The following is a 16901-nucleotide window of genomic DNA, read 5'->3' as shown; positions in this document are numbered from 1 at the left end:
TGTCCCCTGGGGGCTGCTCAGCACAGGGCCGGTGGACCAAGCAGGGCAGAAAGTATGGTGTGTGCCTTTGAAACCCAGGGGCTTTTATGGCTCGATGCACGCAAAGGGCTGCTCTACCAGGACTGGGCGCTTCACAGATTCACACCTTCACCTCCTTCACCCTGAAATGAGATTTGGGCATGAATGCAGGAAAAAGTCTTTACTAACACATCTCCCGGATGCCACATGTTTCCTCCCTGCATTCACTCACTGAACATGTATCAGCACCTACTGTGTGCACAGAACTCTGCCTGCTCCCAGGGTCTAAACCATGTGCCCTAGTAGGGAAGACTGACCTAGAAACAGAACGTTTTTATTGGGGGTGACAAGTATGGGACTATAGGTGTGAGTCAGGTGTCCCATAATATTGAATTCCACAGAAGACAGTAAGGCATACTTCCCTTTGAATGAACTTCCTTTGTTCTCTTAAGACACAATGTTGTCCTGGAGTCAAGGGTGATGGGCAAACAGAATTGGAGGGGATGGTAAGGTGGTGGAATGAATTGTGGGCTCTTGGGAGGAACAAGAGGTGAAACTGGAAAGGCAGGGTAGAGGCAGACAGAGGGATTTTCAGTTTTATTTTTATTAAGGTATAACTGACATACAACATTATATTAGTTTCAGGCATACAATGTAAAGATTCAATATTTATATCTATTGCAAAATGAAAATCACAATAAGTCTAGGAAACATCTGTCACCTCACAGTCACAAAAAGTCCATAGTCACAGAAGTTCTTGTGATAAGAACTTCGAAGATCTACTCTCTTAGCAACTTTAATATGCCATACAGTATTATTTACATCCCCATGCTGTACATTTACACCCCCAGGATATGCTTATTTTATAACTGGAAGTTGTACCTTTTGATCCACTTTACCCACTTTGTTAACCAGAGTATTTGTTCATTAGTTTATTTATGTTTAGACATCTGTGTGGCCTTGATCTGTCCTCCAGTGGCCACTTGGAATATAAACTTGTAGAAAAGAGGTCTAGAAATTTGAGGCCTTGGTCTAGACCAGGGTTTTCTGATCTCACCTCTGTTGACGCTGGGGCCAGATTGTTCTGTTATGGGAACTGCCATGGTCTCTACTCTCTTGATACCAGTAGCACAACCTATCCCCAAAAATGACAACCAAAAATGTCTCCAGACAGGCCCAGAGCCCCCTGGTTCTAGGACAGTGGGCAGAGTCACCTTGGGTGAGAACCAATGGTCTAGGGTGAGAATATGGGATAATAAAATGCTGTGTATGTATGAAGTGGAAAGACCAGTTGATGTTTGGTCATGGGGGTCTTTTGTGACCAATTGGTGGTCTTTTTGGAGATAATCCTTTTGGCATATACATATTTTTGCCTGCTTGACAAGATCATTTTATGCTAATATGGATTTGTCTTTGGTTTCCATCTGAGAATGTCACTGGTCTTTGCATACAAAAAGACCACAATGAGAATCTTTTCTTTTTTTACACTGTACTTTTGTTTTAGTTCCTTTTTTAATAATTTATTTGTTTGTTTATTTTTAAAGAGAGGGGAAAGGAGAAAGAGAGAGAGAGAAATATCACTGTGTGGTTGCCTTTCACTTGCGCCCCCAAATGGGGACCTGACGTGCAACCTAGTCATGTGCCCTGACTGGGAATTGAACCAGCGACACTTGGCTTGCAGGCTGACGCTCAATCCACTGAGCCACAGCAGCCGGGGACTATGAAAATCTTAATGAGTAAGCCTCAAAGTAGGGTTTGTTCTCTGACTACACATCATCTGACTACAGTGAAATAAAAACTGAAAGTTGACTTTAAAAGTTTGAACAGAAAACTCTACTTCCCAGTAATTAAAAGTCTGTTCAGTCAAAGCAGACTCACTAACATCTGTTTGAAAAATAATGGAAATGAGAATTCACATACCTTAACTTGTAGAATACAGTATTGCAAAGCAGGGCTTTGATGCAAATAAGTACACTTATATGCTTTCTTAAGATAAGAAAAAATTAAAATGTAAAAATATAAATGTATTAGTAAGGGAAAATCAATATGGCTAAACTTGTAAATACAATCAAAGGGAAAAAGTACAAGTAACTAGAAATTAAAAAGGTGGCATAAAACTACGGTCTAAGGAAGATTTTATTATGTTGCATTCATTCTCTTGACAGTCCTGTGTTATGCAATTTGAAACTTTCAGTGAGGTGGAAAATTTTAACTTGTCTGAGCTGATTCAAGAAGAAGTACAAAACTAAATATTCTGATAAACTTGAAAAAAGGCATAAGAAAAGATGTCAATTAAGTTTTTTTTTTTTGTTTTTTTTTAAAAGACCCTGGGCCCAGAGAGTGTTACAGAGTACTCTCAGACTTGAAAAAGCAGTTTACTTCCTGTAATATGGAAACTTTTCCAGAATATAAACTCAATGGAAATTTACCCTGTTTATTTTATGAAACTAACATAGTACCTCTTAGCAGAAGCTGACAAAGATGGTACATTGAAAGAAAACCCAAGGACCAGTTCATATGGGACTTGAGATTCAAATGTCCTAAATATAAACTGTGCTGGTCGTCTTCATCTCAGAGATCTGAGCAGGTAATCTAATTCATCAGGAGGCTCAGTAAGGAAAATCATAAAGTTCATTTGATAATGTTAAGAAATTCTTATTTAGAGAAAGGAAGGAAAAAGAGGCAACAAGATAAATATCACCTAGATGAAACCAACAACTGAGCTAACATCATTCTTAAAACTATTCTGGTTAGAGCTGGAAGGACTCCAATGATTAGTAACCTTTCTCTGGGCACCTATCTGTTGCAATTAGACACAAAACAGAAATTAGAATTTAAGAGAGTGTATTGTGGGGAATAAAATCATTGATATTTGCAGATATTCTAGTGCAAGGCTGGGTAGGTGCTGGCCCACGAGCCAGGGAGGTGTGTTCAGAATGGAGCTGCCCAGTTTCCATTTTGTCTGTGGCTGTGCTCATACTGCAGTGGCTTGAAAGCTCTTGAAAGTTGAGCAGTTGTAACAAAAGCCACATGTCCCACAAAACCAACATATTTACTCTCTAACACTTATGGTAAAAGTGTGCTGACCTGTTTTCTGGGTGTTCCCTGAAAACCCAAGGAAATAACTATGAAACTCTTAGCATGAGAATCCAGGACAGTAGGGATAATAAAAATGAACAAAAGTCTGTGGATATACTAGCAGTAATTAGTATGTAAAGCAGGGGGAAAGATTGCTTTCATAATTATCATGAAACCTAAGTAACCCCGTGTACAATTACCTGTAAAAAGTTCTAATTTCAATTAAGTTTCTTACTTATGCTGTTACAGTTGTCCCAATCTCCCACCCCCCGCCCCTTAGCCCCTCTGTAGCCAGTTTGCTGAGATATAAAATTTGATAGGTTAGTGGGGAAGGCTGTTTCAGGTCATTGAACGAAAGCTCCCTGGTAAACAGGAATGAAGCAGGTAACGTGCTCCTTGGGGAATGTACAGCATAGGAGCAGGAGTGAGGAGGGCAGTAGGGCTCCCTGGGAAATGGGGTAAGGTGGGCAGTTCCCTGGAGAAGCACAAGAGAAGCAATAAAAAGGAAAGAAAAATCTTCATTCAGCAGTACAGAGAGATACACATAAAGCAGTAGAGTCGTGCTTGGAAAACTGTCTCTCAGGTTAAAAATCTGAAACAAAAAAAGGAAAATGAAATCCCTTTAACCTTACTCAGCGTTGTTGAAGTACAGTCTCATAGGCCACTGGGAAGCCCACATGTTAATGTCAAGGTCCAGATAGAAATTTAGCTGCTGTGTTAAGAGGCATGACCTAGTGATTTCTCTTCTAGGAATCTGTTTCTAGGACCTAATAAGACAATCAGATAATGACCAAAGCAATATTTATAACAGCAAAAAAGAATTTGAAAAACACTCTTACATTAAAAATACAGGAAGATGGTTAAGTAAATTGGCTTGGGCATTAATTGTAGTATTTTACAACTTTCCAAATTTTCTTCAACAAGCATGTGTTACTTTCATTACAAGAAGTAAAATCCTCATTTCAAATTGAGAAAAAAATGTAAATTCTGTTCTACTTAAGATAACTATGTTTTAAGGAACATATTTGATAAATGCTTCTAACACAAGTGAAGAAAATACATTATAAAACTAGCTTGATCTTGTTGTAGTCATACATAATATTTCTAGGAAAAAAATTGCCCACAGGAAGCAGTAGGCAGTGAAAAGATGAGTAATTTGTATTTATTTTCTTTATACTTCTTTGGATAGTTCTAAACTTTTAAGACTACCAACATTTATTTTTTAATATAGCTTTTTAAGAAGTAAAAGTGTGTCAGTTGCATGGGCATTTCTTTGGAGTTACTCATACCCACCTGAGCGGTAAGATTCTTTTACCAACAACTGAAGTTGAATCACTTAAATTCGCAGGTGCCCTAACGGGTTGTGAGAATTAGAAGACCCTTTTCTCTCCTTTTCAAACGAATGGTCAGTAGCTCAGAGTATTGAGCAAATGCCATTTGGCAGGGCTTCCTGAAAAGCTTGACTGTTAACAGGCTTTTAGCATCTTATTTTTAACACTGACACTGGGTGGTCTGTTACTATGCAATATGGAAACCTGAAATCAAGCCCACTGAGGGCAGCATCATTGTGTGTCTGTCCCTGGCATCCCAGCCCTATCTGGGTGGGCCTGCCCCGATACCTCTCATGCTTCTAAGGGCAGCTTGGAAGCTGCTTTGGGTTGTAATTCCCAGTAATTTGCATTTTAATTCATCTGCTCTCTCGCATCCCAGGGCCCCACAGTCTACTTTAAGCCTCTCATTCTCCAGGAACATTTACTTAAAGATGGTGCCTGCATGATTTCTGTGTGTCCTGCTGTCCTGACAGGCCATCAAGGAAACGCAGGGCCCTTGGGAACGAGGCGAATGTGACGACAGCCATGCCTACAGCTCCTGGTTTCCCCAATACCTCCTCTACCAGTGTGCCCACAAGCTTGGAGGAGCACCGGCCCTTTGAAAAAGTGGTGAACAAAGAGTCACTGGTCATCTCTGGCCTGCGCCACTTCACTGGCTATCGCATTGAGCTACAGGCTTGCAACCAAGATGCCCCCGAGGAAAGGTGCAGTGTGGCAGCCTACGTCAGCGCCAGGACCATGCCCGAAGGTGGGAGGCACTTCTCAGGGCCAGGCACCCACGATGACCAAGGAGAGGCCCTCAACCCTCTTTAACTTACTTGCCTCTATCACTTTTCATTTATTTTTAGTTTTCCCCAGCTTTGTGGAGATCTAACTTTGACATACAGCATTGTGTAAGCTCCTGTAACACAGTGTACAATGTGTCGCCTTGCTCCCCTTACATGTGCTCTATGATTATACTACATTTACCGCCGTAACACAAGCTAATACCACCATCACATCACATTGTGGCCAGTTTTTTATGTGTGGTGAGAACATTTAAGTTCTACTCTTTTAGTACACAATATAGTATTGTTAACTACAGTTATGTGCTCTACATTAGATACCCAGAAATCATTCATCTTACAACTGGAAGTTTATATGTACCCTTTGACCAATATCTCCCCATTTTCCCAACCACCCAGCCCCAGGTAATCACCAATTTACTCTTGTTTCTAGGAATTCAGGTTTTTTAGATTCAACATTTATGTGAGATCATACAGTATTTGTCTCTCTGTTTGACCTGTTTCACTCAGCATAATGCCCTCAAAGTCCATCCATGTTGCCTTTTTTTATTTTTAATTGCACTAGTCATACAGAGCCATTATATTAACATTAAAAAATATAAGCCATAAAACTAATAAAAATTTTGAAATACATATATACTAGTCTGGGTTCTCCAGACAGACAGAACCAATGGGATGTAAGATAGACAGACAGACATAGATACATGGACAGCCCTGTGAGGTGAGTTTCACATGTTCATTTTCCAACAAGGGAAATGGAACATAGGAGACTTACATAACCAGCTCAAGCTCAATAGCTGGTAAGTGGTGGAGGTGGGATCCAATCCCAGGGTTAGGTCCCTGCCTCTAACAACCACTGCTCCTTACAGCCAAGGCAGATGACATTGTTGGCCCTGTGACCCATGAAATCTACGAGAACAATGTCATCCATTTGATGTGGCAGGAGCCCAAGGAGCCCAATGGTCTGATTGTGCTATATGAAGTGAGTTACCGGCGATATGGCGATGAGGTAAGACTTGACACCTGGGCATGCACCTGCAAGGCTGTCATTGGTACCTTCTTCCTTTTTAAAAATTCTGGTCCAAATGCTTATCTTGTTAGATGCTTCATTGTTAGGACTCAAAGCCTTGATATGTAACTTTCTAGTGAGATGGGTCAGAGATGCCAATCCACAAACTTGGTTCAGCAGTTTCTCATGTTGCTTTTCAGGTCTGTCCTACAAGTTGAATAATGGCTGCCTGCATTTGTGTCCTTCCTTACATAATAGGAGACTCATCTCACTTAAGAGTGTTATCTGAGTCTGGAAATACATAACTAAAAACCATAATAAGTGGATTTTTGTTGGGTGCCTCTCTTTCCTACCAGATGCTTTGCAGGGTGAGGGGTGAACACCAAGATGCATAAGACATGGGATCTAAGAACAAAGAGCAGCCAAGCCATCCTGAGGGCTCACTGTGTGCCCTGCATATGTTAAGCTCTTTACATACAGTATCTCATTTATTGTACTTTATCACATTGAAGATGTGATTAGAGTCCCTGTTATTTTTATGGATCACTAAGAAACAAAAAAGACGCTACCACCTTTACTGTGAGGTAGTGTTAACTCTAAGATGTGTAGTTCTAGAAATGTCAAAATGTGAAGATGCTATGCCCCTCAGGTCTGATGGAGTACAGTAAATGCTCAGAATAATTCAGTGAGCTTTGTACTGAGGCTTCTAGAATTTAAGTTGTGTCCAAGATCCTAAGAATAGAGTCAGGATTCAAACCCAAGTCTATCTGATGTTCTAATCCAGGGGTTGGCAGCAGTAAAGGGCCAGGTAGTAAATATGTTTGGCTTTGTGGTCAGTCTCTGTTACAAATACTCAACTCTGACACTGTAGCTTGAAAGTCACCATATAGATGATACGTAAATGAATGGGTGTAATGTGTGCCAATAAAACTTTATTTACAAAAAAATAAGCAGTGGGCCAGATTTAGCTTGTGGGCCATAATTTGCCAGCACCTAACAGAGGTTATATCAAAACTGTCTAATTTCTTGGGCCTTTGGTGATCCTGTAACCAGGTGGGCACATCATGGCTTCCCCAGGCCAGAAAGAACAGGTGGGCCTCCCTCTTTTGACCCCTCTTGGGACCAGATGTAGTCTTGGTGCCAAATATTCAGCTTTGACAATGATTTAAAACTGAAATCAACAAACTACAGGCTTGTGGTCCAAATCTGGCCTGAGGCCTGTTTTTATATGGCTGCAGAGAGCTGTAAAAAGAAACAAAAGAAGAATTTGCTTTATATGAGCACAGTGGCCAACCCCAGCATCAATATAGGAGGGGCCTCTCAGGGTTGCATAAAGAGGCATGACTCATGGAAGGCCATTATTGCAAGATCTGTTAATATCTCATCCTGTATATTATTAATCCCATATGTCCTAAGGAAATAACTCATAATTGGCAGGCAGGGGGCAAGGTGTAAAAAGTTTATTAATAAGATTTTCATCAGCAGCAAAAAGTGCAGGCTACAAGATGTATTGTCTGTTGGAAATTGATATGTAGAAAATGGTATGTCCATAAAACAGGTGGATGTACAGCCATTTATTTAGTTATCTTAATTTTCAACTGAGGGCATGCTTATTGGTTTTAGAGAGAGAAACAGCAGGAGAGGGAGAGGGAGAGAAACATTAATATGAGAGAGAAATATCTCATGTGCGCTCTGACCGGGACCACACCCACAACCTAGGCCTGTGCCCTGACCAGGAGTCAAGCCCTTGACCTTTTGGTCCATAGGACAGTGCTCCAACCAACTGACTCACACTGGCCAGGGCAGGAGGTACAGCATTTTACAAGGGTGTTTGCGAAGACCTTTGTTCAGTATCATGTAAAGGTTGAGATTACAGGCTCTGGGCTTTAGATCCTCATCTTCCACCAGTAGTTAAGAACCCCACCCCCACCCCCATCAAACTAGCTTATGGCAGAAGGGATGCTGATAGCTCCCATAACTAGACAGTTTAAGGAGTTCAGGCATGGCTGGATCCAGTATTCCTTTGGCTTAACTGCATCTTAAGGGTCCTTGCAGTAAGCCCAGCAGCTCCTGGCTGTCCTCTGGTTTCCATAGTTCCAAGCCTCATATCCTGTCAGCACCAACCCTGCCAGAAGAGAGACTCTGCCCTGGCATCGCCATCCTGGCTGAGGCCATGGGATACCCAGGGATGAGTCGCATGGCCAGGGGAGTGCTATGTGCTAATGGACTTGGGCATGAGGGTTTTTTAATTAACAGCTTTATTGAGATAATTCACATGCCATAAAATACACTCATTTAACATGTACAGTTCAATAGTTTTTAATGCATTTACAGAATTGTGCAACCATCACCACAGTTGATTTCAGAATATTTTCATCACTCCCAAAGGAAACCTAATCTTCACCTTAGGCATCACCAGTCAATCTTCCCGGCCTCCTTTCTCTTCAGTCTCTGGCCATCACTCCTCCACTTTCTGTCTCTATGAATTTGCCTGTTCTGGACATGCCATATGAATGGATCATATATAATATGTGGCCTTTTGTCACTGCCTTCTTTCATTAATGTAATGTTTTCAAAGTTCATCCATATTGTAGCTTCTATCAGTACTTATTTCATTTTATGACTGAAAAATATTCCAGTGTATGAATAGACCACATTTTGTTTATTCATCTGTCGATGAACATTTGGTTGTTTCCTCCTTTTGGCTAATAGGAATCATACTGCTGTGAACATTTGTGTACAAGTTTCTATGTGAACATGTGTTTTCAGTTCTCTTGGGTACATACTTAGGAGTGGAATTCTTGGGCCATATGGTAACTCTACATTTAACTTTTAAGGAAATGCTAAGCTCTTTCCCAAAGCAGCTGCACCATTTTATATTTCTACCAGCAGCGTATGAGGTTTCCAATTTCTGTACATCATTGCCAACCCTATTCCAGTCTACCTTTTTAATATATATTTTTAATCCTCACCCCAGGATACACTGATTGATTTTTGAGAAGACAGAGAGAAACATCAGTCAGTTGCTTCCTGTTTGTGCCCCAACGGGAGACAAAACCTGCAACGTAGGTGTGTGCCCTGACCAGGGATTGAACCTATAACCTTTTGGTATAGGGGATGATGCTCCAATCAGCTGAGCCACCCGGCCAGGGCTGGTCTCTTTTTGATTATAGCCATGCTAGTGGTAGGGAAATGGTATCTTGTTGTGGCCTTGATTTGTATTTCCATGACGGCTTATTTGGGTCTGAATTTTGTGCCCTTCCTCAAACCGATGGGACTCTGTAGCTTCAGGGAAACAGGGTGAGCCTTGGAACCAGGGTGGGGCGAGGGTGGGAGGCAGGAGACACTTGAGGGGGAGGCACAGCTTCCAAAGGAAGTCTGGGGTGTTGTTGGTAGCAAGGAGGAGAAGACAGATTCTGTGCAGTGGGCAACATGTGTTTTCACTGCAGACTATCCTTGGTTTTATTCCTGCTACTGTGACCAACTCTATCCCTCCTGCCTGGAATTTTCCAGGCGTGAGCACTGGTCTTACTTCATCCTAGGAACCCCATGGTTCTGGTAAACTGGGACTGCTGGTTACTCTGTTGGCACTGGAGCTGACCCTCTGTTCTCCCAGTAGCCTCTGCTGTTCCTGGAGCCCCAGGGTCAGCAGCGGGCACCCCACCATAAGTCCCCACCAGCCTCTGTCCTGCCTGCCCTGGCCCTGATTCCAACAGACCAGCACTATCCAACATTTAGGGAAATGGGGTGGGAGAGGAGGAGAGAAGGAAAAGTCATAGTAACTGTTTAACAACTTTTTCGCAGACAAGATGGGTCAATGATCTTCAGCTTTTTCCTTAATTGTCTAGCATCACTTTGATAGTGCACAAAGCAAGGAAACATCTTTTTTACACCATTATGACTTTGCCACCTTTTCAAGTCCTTCTGGTGTCTGTGGGGGCTGTGTTGGGGCTGGCTCTTGTCATCACATGTTCCCTTCCACCCCCACCCCAAGGCCCCGGGCAAGCATCTGAGGCTGGAGGTGTGCCTCCCCTTTGTCCTGGATAGTTGCTACCTTTGGTTTCTATATTTGCTTATGTGTTGCTTTCTGCTTGGTGACTCTTCCTTCTTGAAAGAGCCTTTGGACTGGAGCCCCCAGTCTGATGTGTTTTCTGGCTGCTGTTGTCACATGATAAGCATGGGAGCCTCGATGTTTCTTTCTCTCCCTCTTAACAGTTTCCAGGCCAGTTCTGCACATGCACCATGAGCTTGGAGTTGCTTTGGAAAGTTTTAAAAATTTGGCCCTCTGAGCATCACACCTTTCCTAATAAGCTCTGGGTTTATCTCTGTGTGTTTATCACCAGGGTGTATATGCTTATCTTCTCTCTTTTATCAGACCTGCAGGTAGATCCCCAACGTTTTAAGTGAAGGTAGAAGAAAGGTAGCAAAGGTAAGGAAGGAAGGAAGAATTTAAATTTGTTCTTTTTCTTCTTTTCTTTTTTTTTAATGTATTTTATTGATTATATTGTTACAGTACTTCCAATTTTCTCCCCTTTACTCCCCTCCACCCAGCATCTCCCTCCCCCAGCAGTCCCCCCAAGTCCATACGCCTGGTTCGTAAAAAATAGCTATCCCTCCCTCTCAGATATTAAGACCCTCTGTAATCTTGTAAAGGACAATGGGCGAAGGTCTCAAGCTCCTCTAGCTGCTTCAAGCTGGACATGGTCGTCATCCTACCTACCCTTGGGTCCAGAAAACCCTAATAAGAGTAGGGGTGTGGAGGGGAGGGTGGCCTTCCCACATGGGGAAGGATCGTGCAGACTCCAGGTCAGTTGGCTGTCTCCGGTCAACAGCGTGCTTGGTTTAACAGGCTGGCATCATTGTTATGTTCTCGGGGCAACAGATTTGGCGAAAAGGGTTAAAAGACATCATTCAATCCATAACTACTAGATGTCAAAAGGCAGGGATTAATTTTTCAATGTTCCGTATTAGGAGAAAGAAAAAAAAAGAAAAGAAAAAAAGAGTTTCTTTGGAGGAAGGTGTGCTAGGCACATCTCACCTTTCCAAAACCCTTTTGCCCATTATACTTAGTTTGGGCTGAGGGAAATAGTTTAGGTTTCCCTCCTCTCAGACCTCTGGGTCCTTTCTGTCCAAGCCATTAGGATAGAAAAGAGAAACCAGTTTTAAAGTGAAGCCCACAGACCACCCCATTCTTCACCAACCCAGCCATTTAGTTCAGCCAAACCGTTGAGTCTCAGGAGGCAGCGCTGCAGAGAGGATTAAGTGAGGCTTATGCGTACAGACAATCACTCAGGTAAACTCAGGGAATGCGATTATAGGATTATTTCCTTTGAAAACAGAAAACACGTTAATTTATGTAACATAACCCACTAAGAAGTCTCTAAATCTGTAAGACTGTCTTATTGGGAAGACATCCAGTTGCAAGGCACTTGACATTCTACTTGCCTGCAACTTGAATATCTTTGATGATATCACAGACATGGTTTAATTTTCAAGTGAAACCATATTTTAAATGAGAAGAAACTTTTAAGACAATTAGTTGCCCTATTTTATAGTCTACTACTGATCATTGTGATTTTCCTTCAATAATGATTTTTCTCCCTAAGATTACCCTCCTTGTCTTTAAAGGGACTACATTAAGTCCATTTTTAATTTATCCTGTTCATTTGCATAAACATAACAAGAGCAGCAAATGATCACTTATGATCTTTAGTTCTGCTTTGCTGGAACTTACCCAAGGAATATTTGGGGTGACCCTCAGTCTGTTCTTCAGGGCACAGAAGCTGAGCCACATACCTGGCATTCAGCCTTGCCTGTACACACCTGTCCTTTCCAAGTCTTTCTGGTTTTTCATTGTGCCTTAAGGTCCCTTCTGGCCATCTTTCAGGAAAACAACCTTCATTCCTTCCCTGCAAAGATTGCTGTGGACCACACAACCAACCACGATACCAGGCCTTTTATCTCGCGGGCTTTTATTACCTTTGAAAGTCATTCCCCGTTGCTCAGGGTTTTGTGGTAACAACCTGAGCCCAAGTATGTTTCCTTTAGGCTTGACATTCCAGTCAAAGACTTGGTCAAAAAAAAAAAAAAAACTCTATTAACAACTGGTCTTATTAGTATTATGCAAAGAAACTGATGTCATTACTTACTTGTTTAGAATGCCAAACTCTGGAGGGATCAAATAGGGAGAAAAATATACAACGTAAAGGAAAATCTTTGTCCTAATATTCACTGAACTGGCATTTCCATTCTTCATATTTTCATTTTTCCCCCACTAAAAAAAAAATTTTTGTTTGTTTTTCCATTACTTGTCTCACTTTTTTACCCCTCTTGCTTCCCTGCACCCTGCTTCTCCCTTCCCCCACATTCAGTCCCCACTAAGTTGCCCATGTCCATGGGTCATTTATACATGTTCTTTGACTAGACCATTCCCCTTCTTTTCCCTTTCTCTCCCTCCCACCTCCCCCCTTGTTACTGTTAGTCTACTTCTTCCTTACATCGCTCTGGTTCAATTTTGCTTATTTGTGTTGTTCATTAGTTTCCTGTAATAGTTAACAGCATAAGGTATTTTTCTTTCGTTGCCTGGCTTATTTCGCTAAGCATAATTCTCTCTAGTTCCATCCATGTTGTTGCAAATGGTAGAAGTTCCTTCTTTCTTTCTGCTACATAGAACTCCATTGTGTAAATGTACCACAGTTTTTTGATCCACTCACCTACAGATGGGCACTTAGGTTGTTTCCAGCACTTGGCTATTGTAAATACTGCTGCTATGAACATTGGAGTGCATAGGTTCTTTTGAATTGGTGTTTCAGGATTTTTCGGATATAATCCTAGCAATGGAATTGCTGGTTCAAAAGGCAGTTCCATTTTTAGTTTTTTGAGGAAATTCCATACTGTTTTCCATAGTGGCTGCACCAGTCTGCATTCCCACCAGCAATGCACCAGGGTTCCCGTTTCTCCGCATCCTCTCCAGCACAAGTTGTTTGTTGATTTGTTGATGATGGCCATTCTGACTGGTGGGAGGTGGTATCTCATTGTGGTTTTTATTTGCATCTCTCTGATGGCTAGTGATGTTGAGCATACTTTCATATGTCTATGGACCCTCTGTATGTCCTCTTTGGAGAAGTGTTTGTTCAGGTCCTTTGCCCATTTTTTAATTGGGTTGTCTGTCTTCTTGGTGTTGAGTCATATGAGTTCTTTATATATTTTGGAGATCAATCCCTTGTCTGAGATGTCATTGGCGAATATATTTTCCCATATGGTTGGTTTCCTTTTCATCTTGCTGATGTTTTCTTTAGCTGAGCAGAAACTTTTTAGTTTGATGTAGTCCCATTTGTTTATTCTTTCCTTTATTTCCCTTGCCTTAGGAGATAAATCAGTGAAAATGTTGCCACGTGAGATATCTGAAATTTTCCTGCCTATTTTTTCCTCTAGGACTTTTATGGTATCACGGCTTACATTTAAGTCTTTGATCCATTTTGAGTTTATTCTGGTATATGGTGTAAGTTGGTGGTCTAGTTTCATTTTTTTGCATGTCCCTGTCCAGTTCTCCCAACACCACTTGTTGAAGAGGCTCTTTTCACTCCATTTGATGTTCTTTCCCCCTTTGTCAAATATTAGTTGACCATATGAACCTGGGTTTATTTCTGGGCTCTCTATTCTGTTCCATTGATCTATATGTCTGTTCTTATGCCAGTACCAGACTGTTTTGATTACCGTGGCCTTGTAGTATAGTTTGATATCAGGTATTGTGATTCCTCCTACTGTGTTCTTCCTCAAAATTGCTGTGGCTATTCAGGCTCTTTTTTGGTTCCATATAAATTTTTGAAGTATTTGTTCTAGGTCTGTGAAATATGTTGCTGGTATTTTAATAAGGATTGCATTGAATCTATAAATTGCTTTGGGTAGTATGGACATTTTAATGATGTTGATTCTTCCCATCCATGAGCATGGTATATGCTTCCATTTATTTGTATCTTCTTTAATTTCTTTCTTCAGTGTTATGTAGTTTTCTGAGTACAGGTCTTTTACCTCCTTGGTTAAGTTTATTCCTAGGTATTTTATTTTTCTTGTTGCTATGGTAAATAGGATTTTTCTTTCAGTTTCTATGTCTGAGTTTTTATTGTTGGTGTATAAAAATGCCTTTGATTTCTTAATATTGACTTTGTATCCTGCTATTATGCCGAATTCACTTATTAGGTTGAGTAGTTTTTTCGTGGAATCTATAGGGTTTTCTATGTACACTATCATGTCATCTGCAGATAATGACAGTTTTACTTCCTCTTTTCCAATTTGGATGCCTTTTATTTCTCTTTCTTGTCTGATTGCTGTGGCTAGAATTTCCAAGACTATGTTGAATAGGAGTGGAGAGAGCGGACATCCTTGTCTTGTTCCTGACCTCAGGGGGAATGCTCTCAGTTTTTGCCCATTGAGTATGATATTGGCTTCAGGTTTCTCATATATGGCCTTTATTATGTTGAGATATGCTCCCTGTATTCCCATTTTGCTGAGAGTTTTTATCATAAATGGGTGTTGTACTTTATCAAATGCTTTTTCTGCATCTATTGATATGATCATGTGGTTTTTGTCTTTCATTTTGTTTATGTGTTGTATTATGTTTATTGATTTGCGAATATTAAACCATCCTTGCATCCCTGGGTTGAATCCTACTTGATCGTGGTGTTTGAGCTTTCTAATGTGTTGCTGGATCCGGTTTGCCAATATTTTGTTGAGGATTTTAGCATCTATGTTCATCAGCGATATTGGTCTCTAGTTTTCTTTCTTTGTTGTGTCTTGACCTGGTTTTGGAATTAGGGTTAAACTGGCTTCATAGAAAGAGTTTGGGATTTTTCCCTCTTCTTGTATCTTTTGGAATAGTCTGAGGAGGATAGGAGTTAGTTCTTTCCTAAGTGTTTTGTAGAATTCACTTGTGAAGCCATCTGGTCCAGGGCTTTTGTGTGCCGGGAGTTTTTTGATTACTGCTTCAATTTCACTAGCTGTTATTGGTCTATTCAGACTTTCTGCTTCTTCTTGATTCAGTTTGGGAAGACTACAGGTTTCGAGGAATTTGTCCATTTCCTCTAGGTTGTCAAATTTCTTGCCATACAGTTGTTCGTAATAATTTCTTATAATCCTTTGTATTTCTGTTGCCTCAGTTGTGATTTCTCCTCTTTCATTTCTGATTTTATTTATTTGGGTCCTCTCTCTTTTTTCTTGATGAGCCTGGTTAAAGGCTTGTCAATTTTGTTTATCTTTTCAAAGAACCAGCTCCTACTTTTGTTGGTCTTTTGAATTGTTAGTTTAGACTCTATGTCATTTAATTGTGCTCTGATCTTGATGATTTCCTTTCTTCTACTTGATCTGGGTTTTGCTTGTTGTTCTTCCTCTAGTTCTTGTAGCTGTAGGGTTAAATTTTTTATTAGAGATTCTTCTAGCTTTTTTAGGTAGGCCTGTATTGCTATGAACTTTCCTCTCAGGACTGCTTTCGCTCTATCCCATAGGTTTTGGGTTGTTGTGTGTTCATTATCATTAGTTTCCAGAAACTTTTTGATTTCTTCCTTGATGTCATTGTTAACCCATTCATTATTTAATAGCATGTTATTCATTCTCCATGAGTTTGAATGTTTTTGAGTTTTTTCCTTGAGGTTGATTTCCAATTTTAAGCCATTGTGATCTGAGAAGAAGCTTGATATAATTTCAATTTTCTTGAATTTATTGAGGCTTGTTTTGTGTCCTACCATGTGGTCTATCTTTGAAAATGTTGCATGTGCACTTGAGAAGTATGTATATTTTGCTTCTTTGGGGTGAAAACTTCTATATATATCGACTAAGTCCATTTGATCTAGAGTGTTGTTCAGTGCCTCAATAACTTTGGTGTTTCTTTGCTTTGAAGATCTGTCCATTGTTGACAATGGGGTGTTAAATTCTCCTACTATGAGTGTGTTGCTGTCTATATCTTTCTTGGAGTCTTTCAAAAATTTCCTTATATATTTGGGTGCTCCTAAGTTGGGTGCATATATATTTATAAGGGTTATATCTTCTTGATGGATTTTTCCCTGAAGTATTATGGAATGCCCTTCTTTGTCTCTTTTTATGGACTTTGCTATGAAATCTGTTTTGTCTGATATAAGTATTGGTACCCCGGCTTTTTTTTCATGTCCATTTGCTTGAAATACTTTTTTCCATCCCTTCACTTTCAGTCTGTGTAGATCTTTTGTTCTAAGGTGTGTCTCTTGTAGACAGCATATATGTGGGTCATTCTTTCTAATCCATTCAGCTACCCTATGTCTTTTAATTGGAGCGTTTAATCCATTTACATTCAAGGTTATTACAGATAAGTACTTATTCATTGTCATTTTCCCCCTTTGTACTCGTGTTCTTCTCTGTCTCTCTCTGTTTCTTTATCTTTTTAGAGCAGACCCTTTAGCATCTCTTGCATTGCTGGTTTGGTGGAGATGTATTCTTTTAGCCTTCTTTTGTCTTGGAAGCTCCTTATTTCACCCTCCCATTTTGAATGAGAGCTTTGCTGTGTATAGTATTCTAGGTTGTAGGCCTTTGTTTTTCATTGCTTGGAATATTTTTTGCCATTCCCTCTGGCTTGTAGTGTTTCTGCTGAGAAATCTGATGATAGCCTTATTGGAGCTCCCTTGTATGGTATTAGTTGTTTTTCTCTTGCTGCTT

General features: G+C 40.5%; 1 protein-coding gene across 4 annotated transcripts in view; it reads left to right on the top strand.

The window, feature by feature from the left end:
• INSR (insulin receptor) overlaps window positions 1-16901 on the top strand; it is a 195038-nt gene that overhangs the window by 148851 nt on the left and 29286 nt on the right. For all 4 annotated transcript variants that reach the window (XM_090290392.1, XM_090290391.1, XM_090290390.1 and 1 more), the window contains 2 exons: window positions 4901-5175; window positions 6082-6221. In XM_090290392.1, the coding sequence (XP_090146518.1) occupies window positions 4901-5175; window positions 6082-6221 (415 nt within the window). The remainder of the gene's footprint in view (window positions 1-4900; window positions 5176-6081; window positions 6222-16901) is intronic.

This window comes from Furipterus horrens, unplaced genomic scaffold (assembly GCF_987537825.1).
Source record: "Furipterus horrens unplaced genomic scaffold, mFurHor1.1.pri manual_scaffold_10, whole genome shotgun sequence".
Taxonomy (NCBI): Eukaryota; Metazoa; Chordata; class Mammalia; order Chiroptera; family Furipteridae; genus Furipterus; species Furipterus horrens.
The sequence above is the reverse complement of the archived record's forward strand: the minus strand, read 5'-3'. Positions and strand labels throughout refer to the sequence as shown.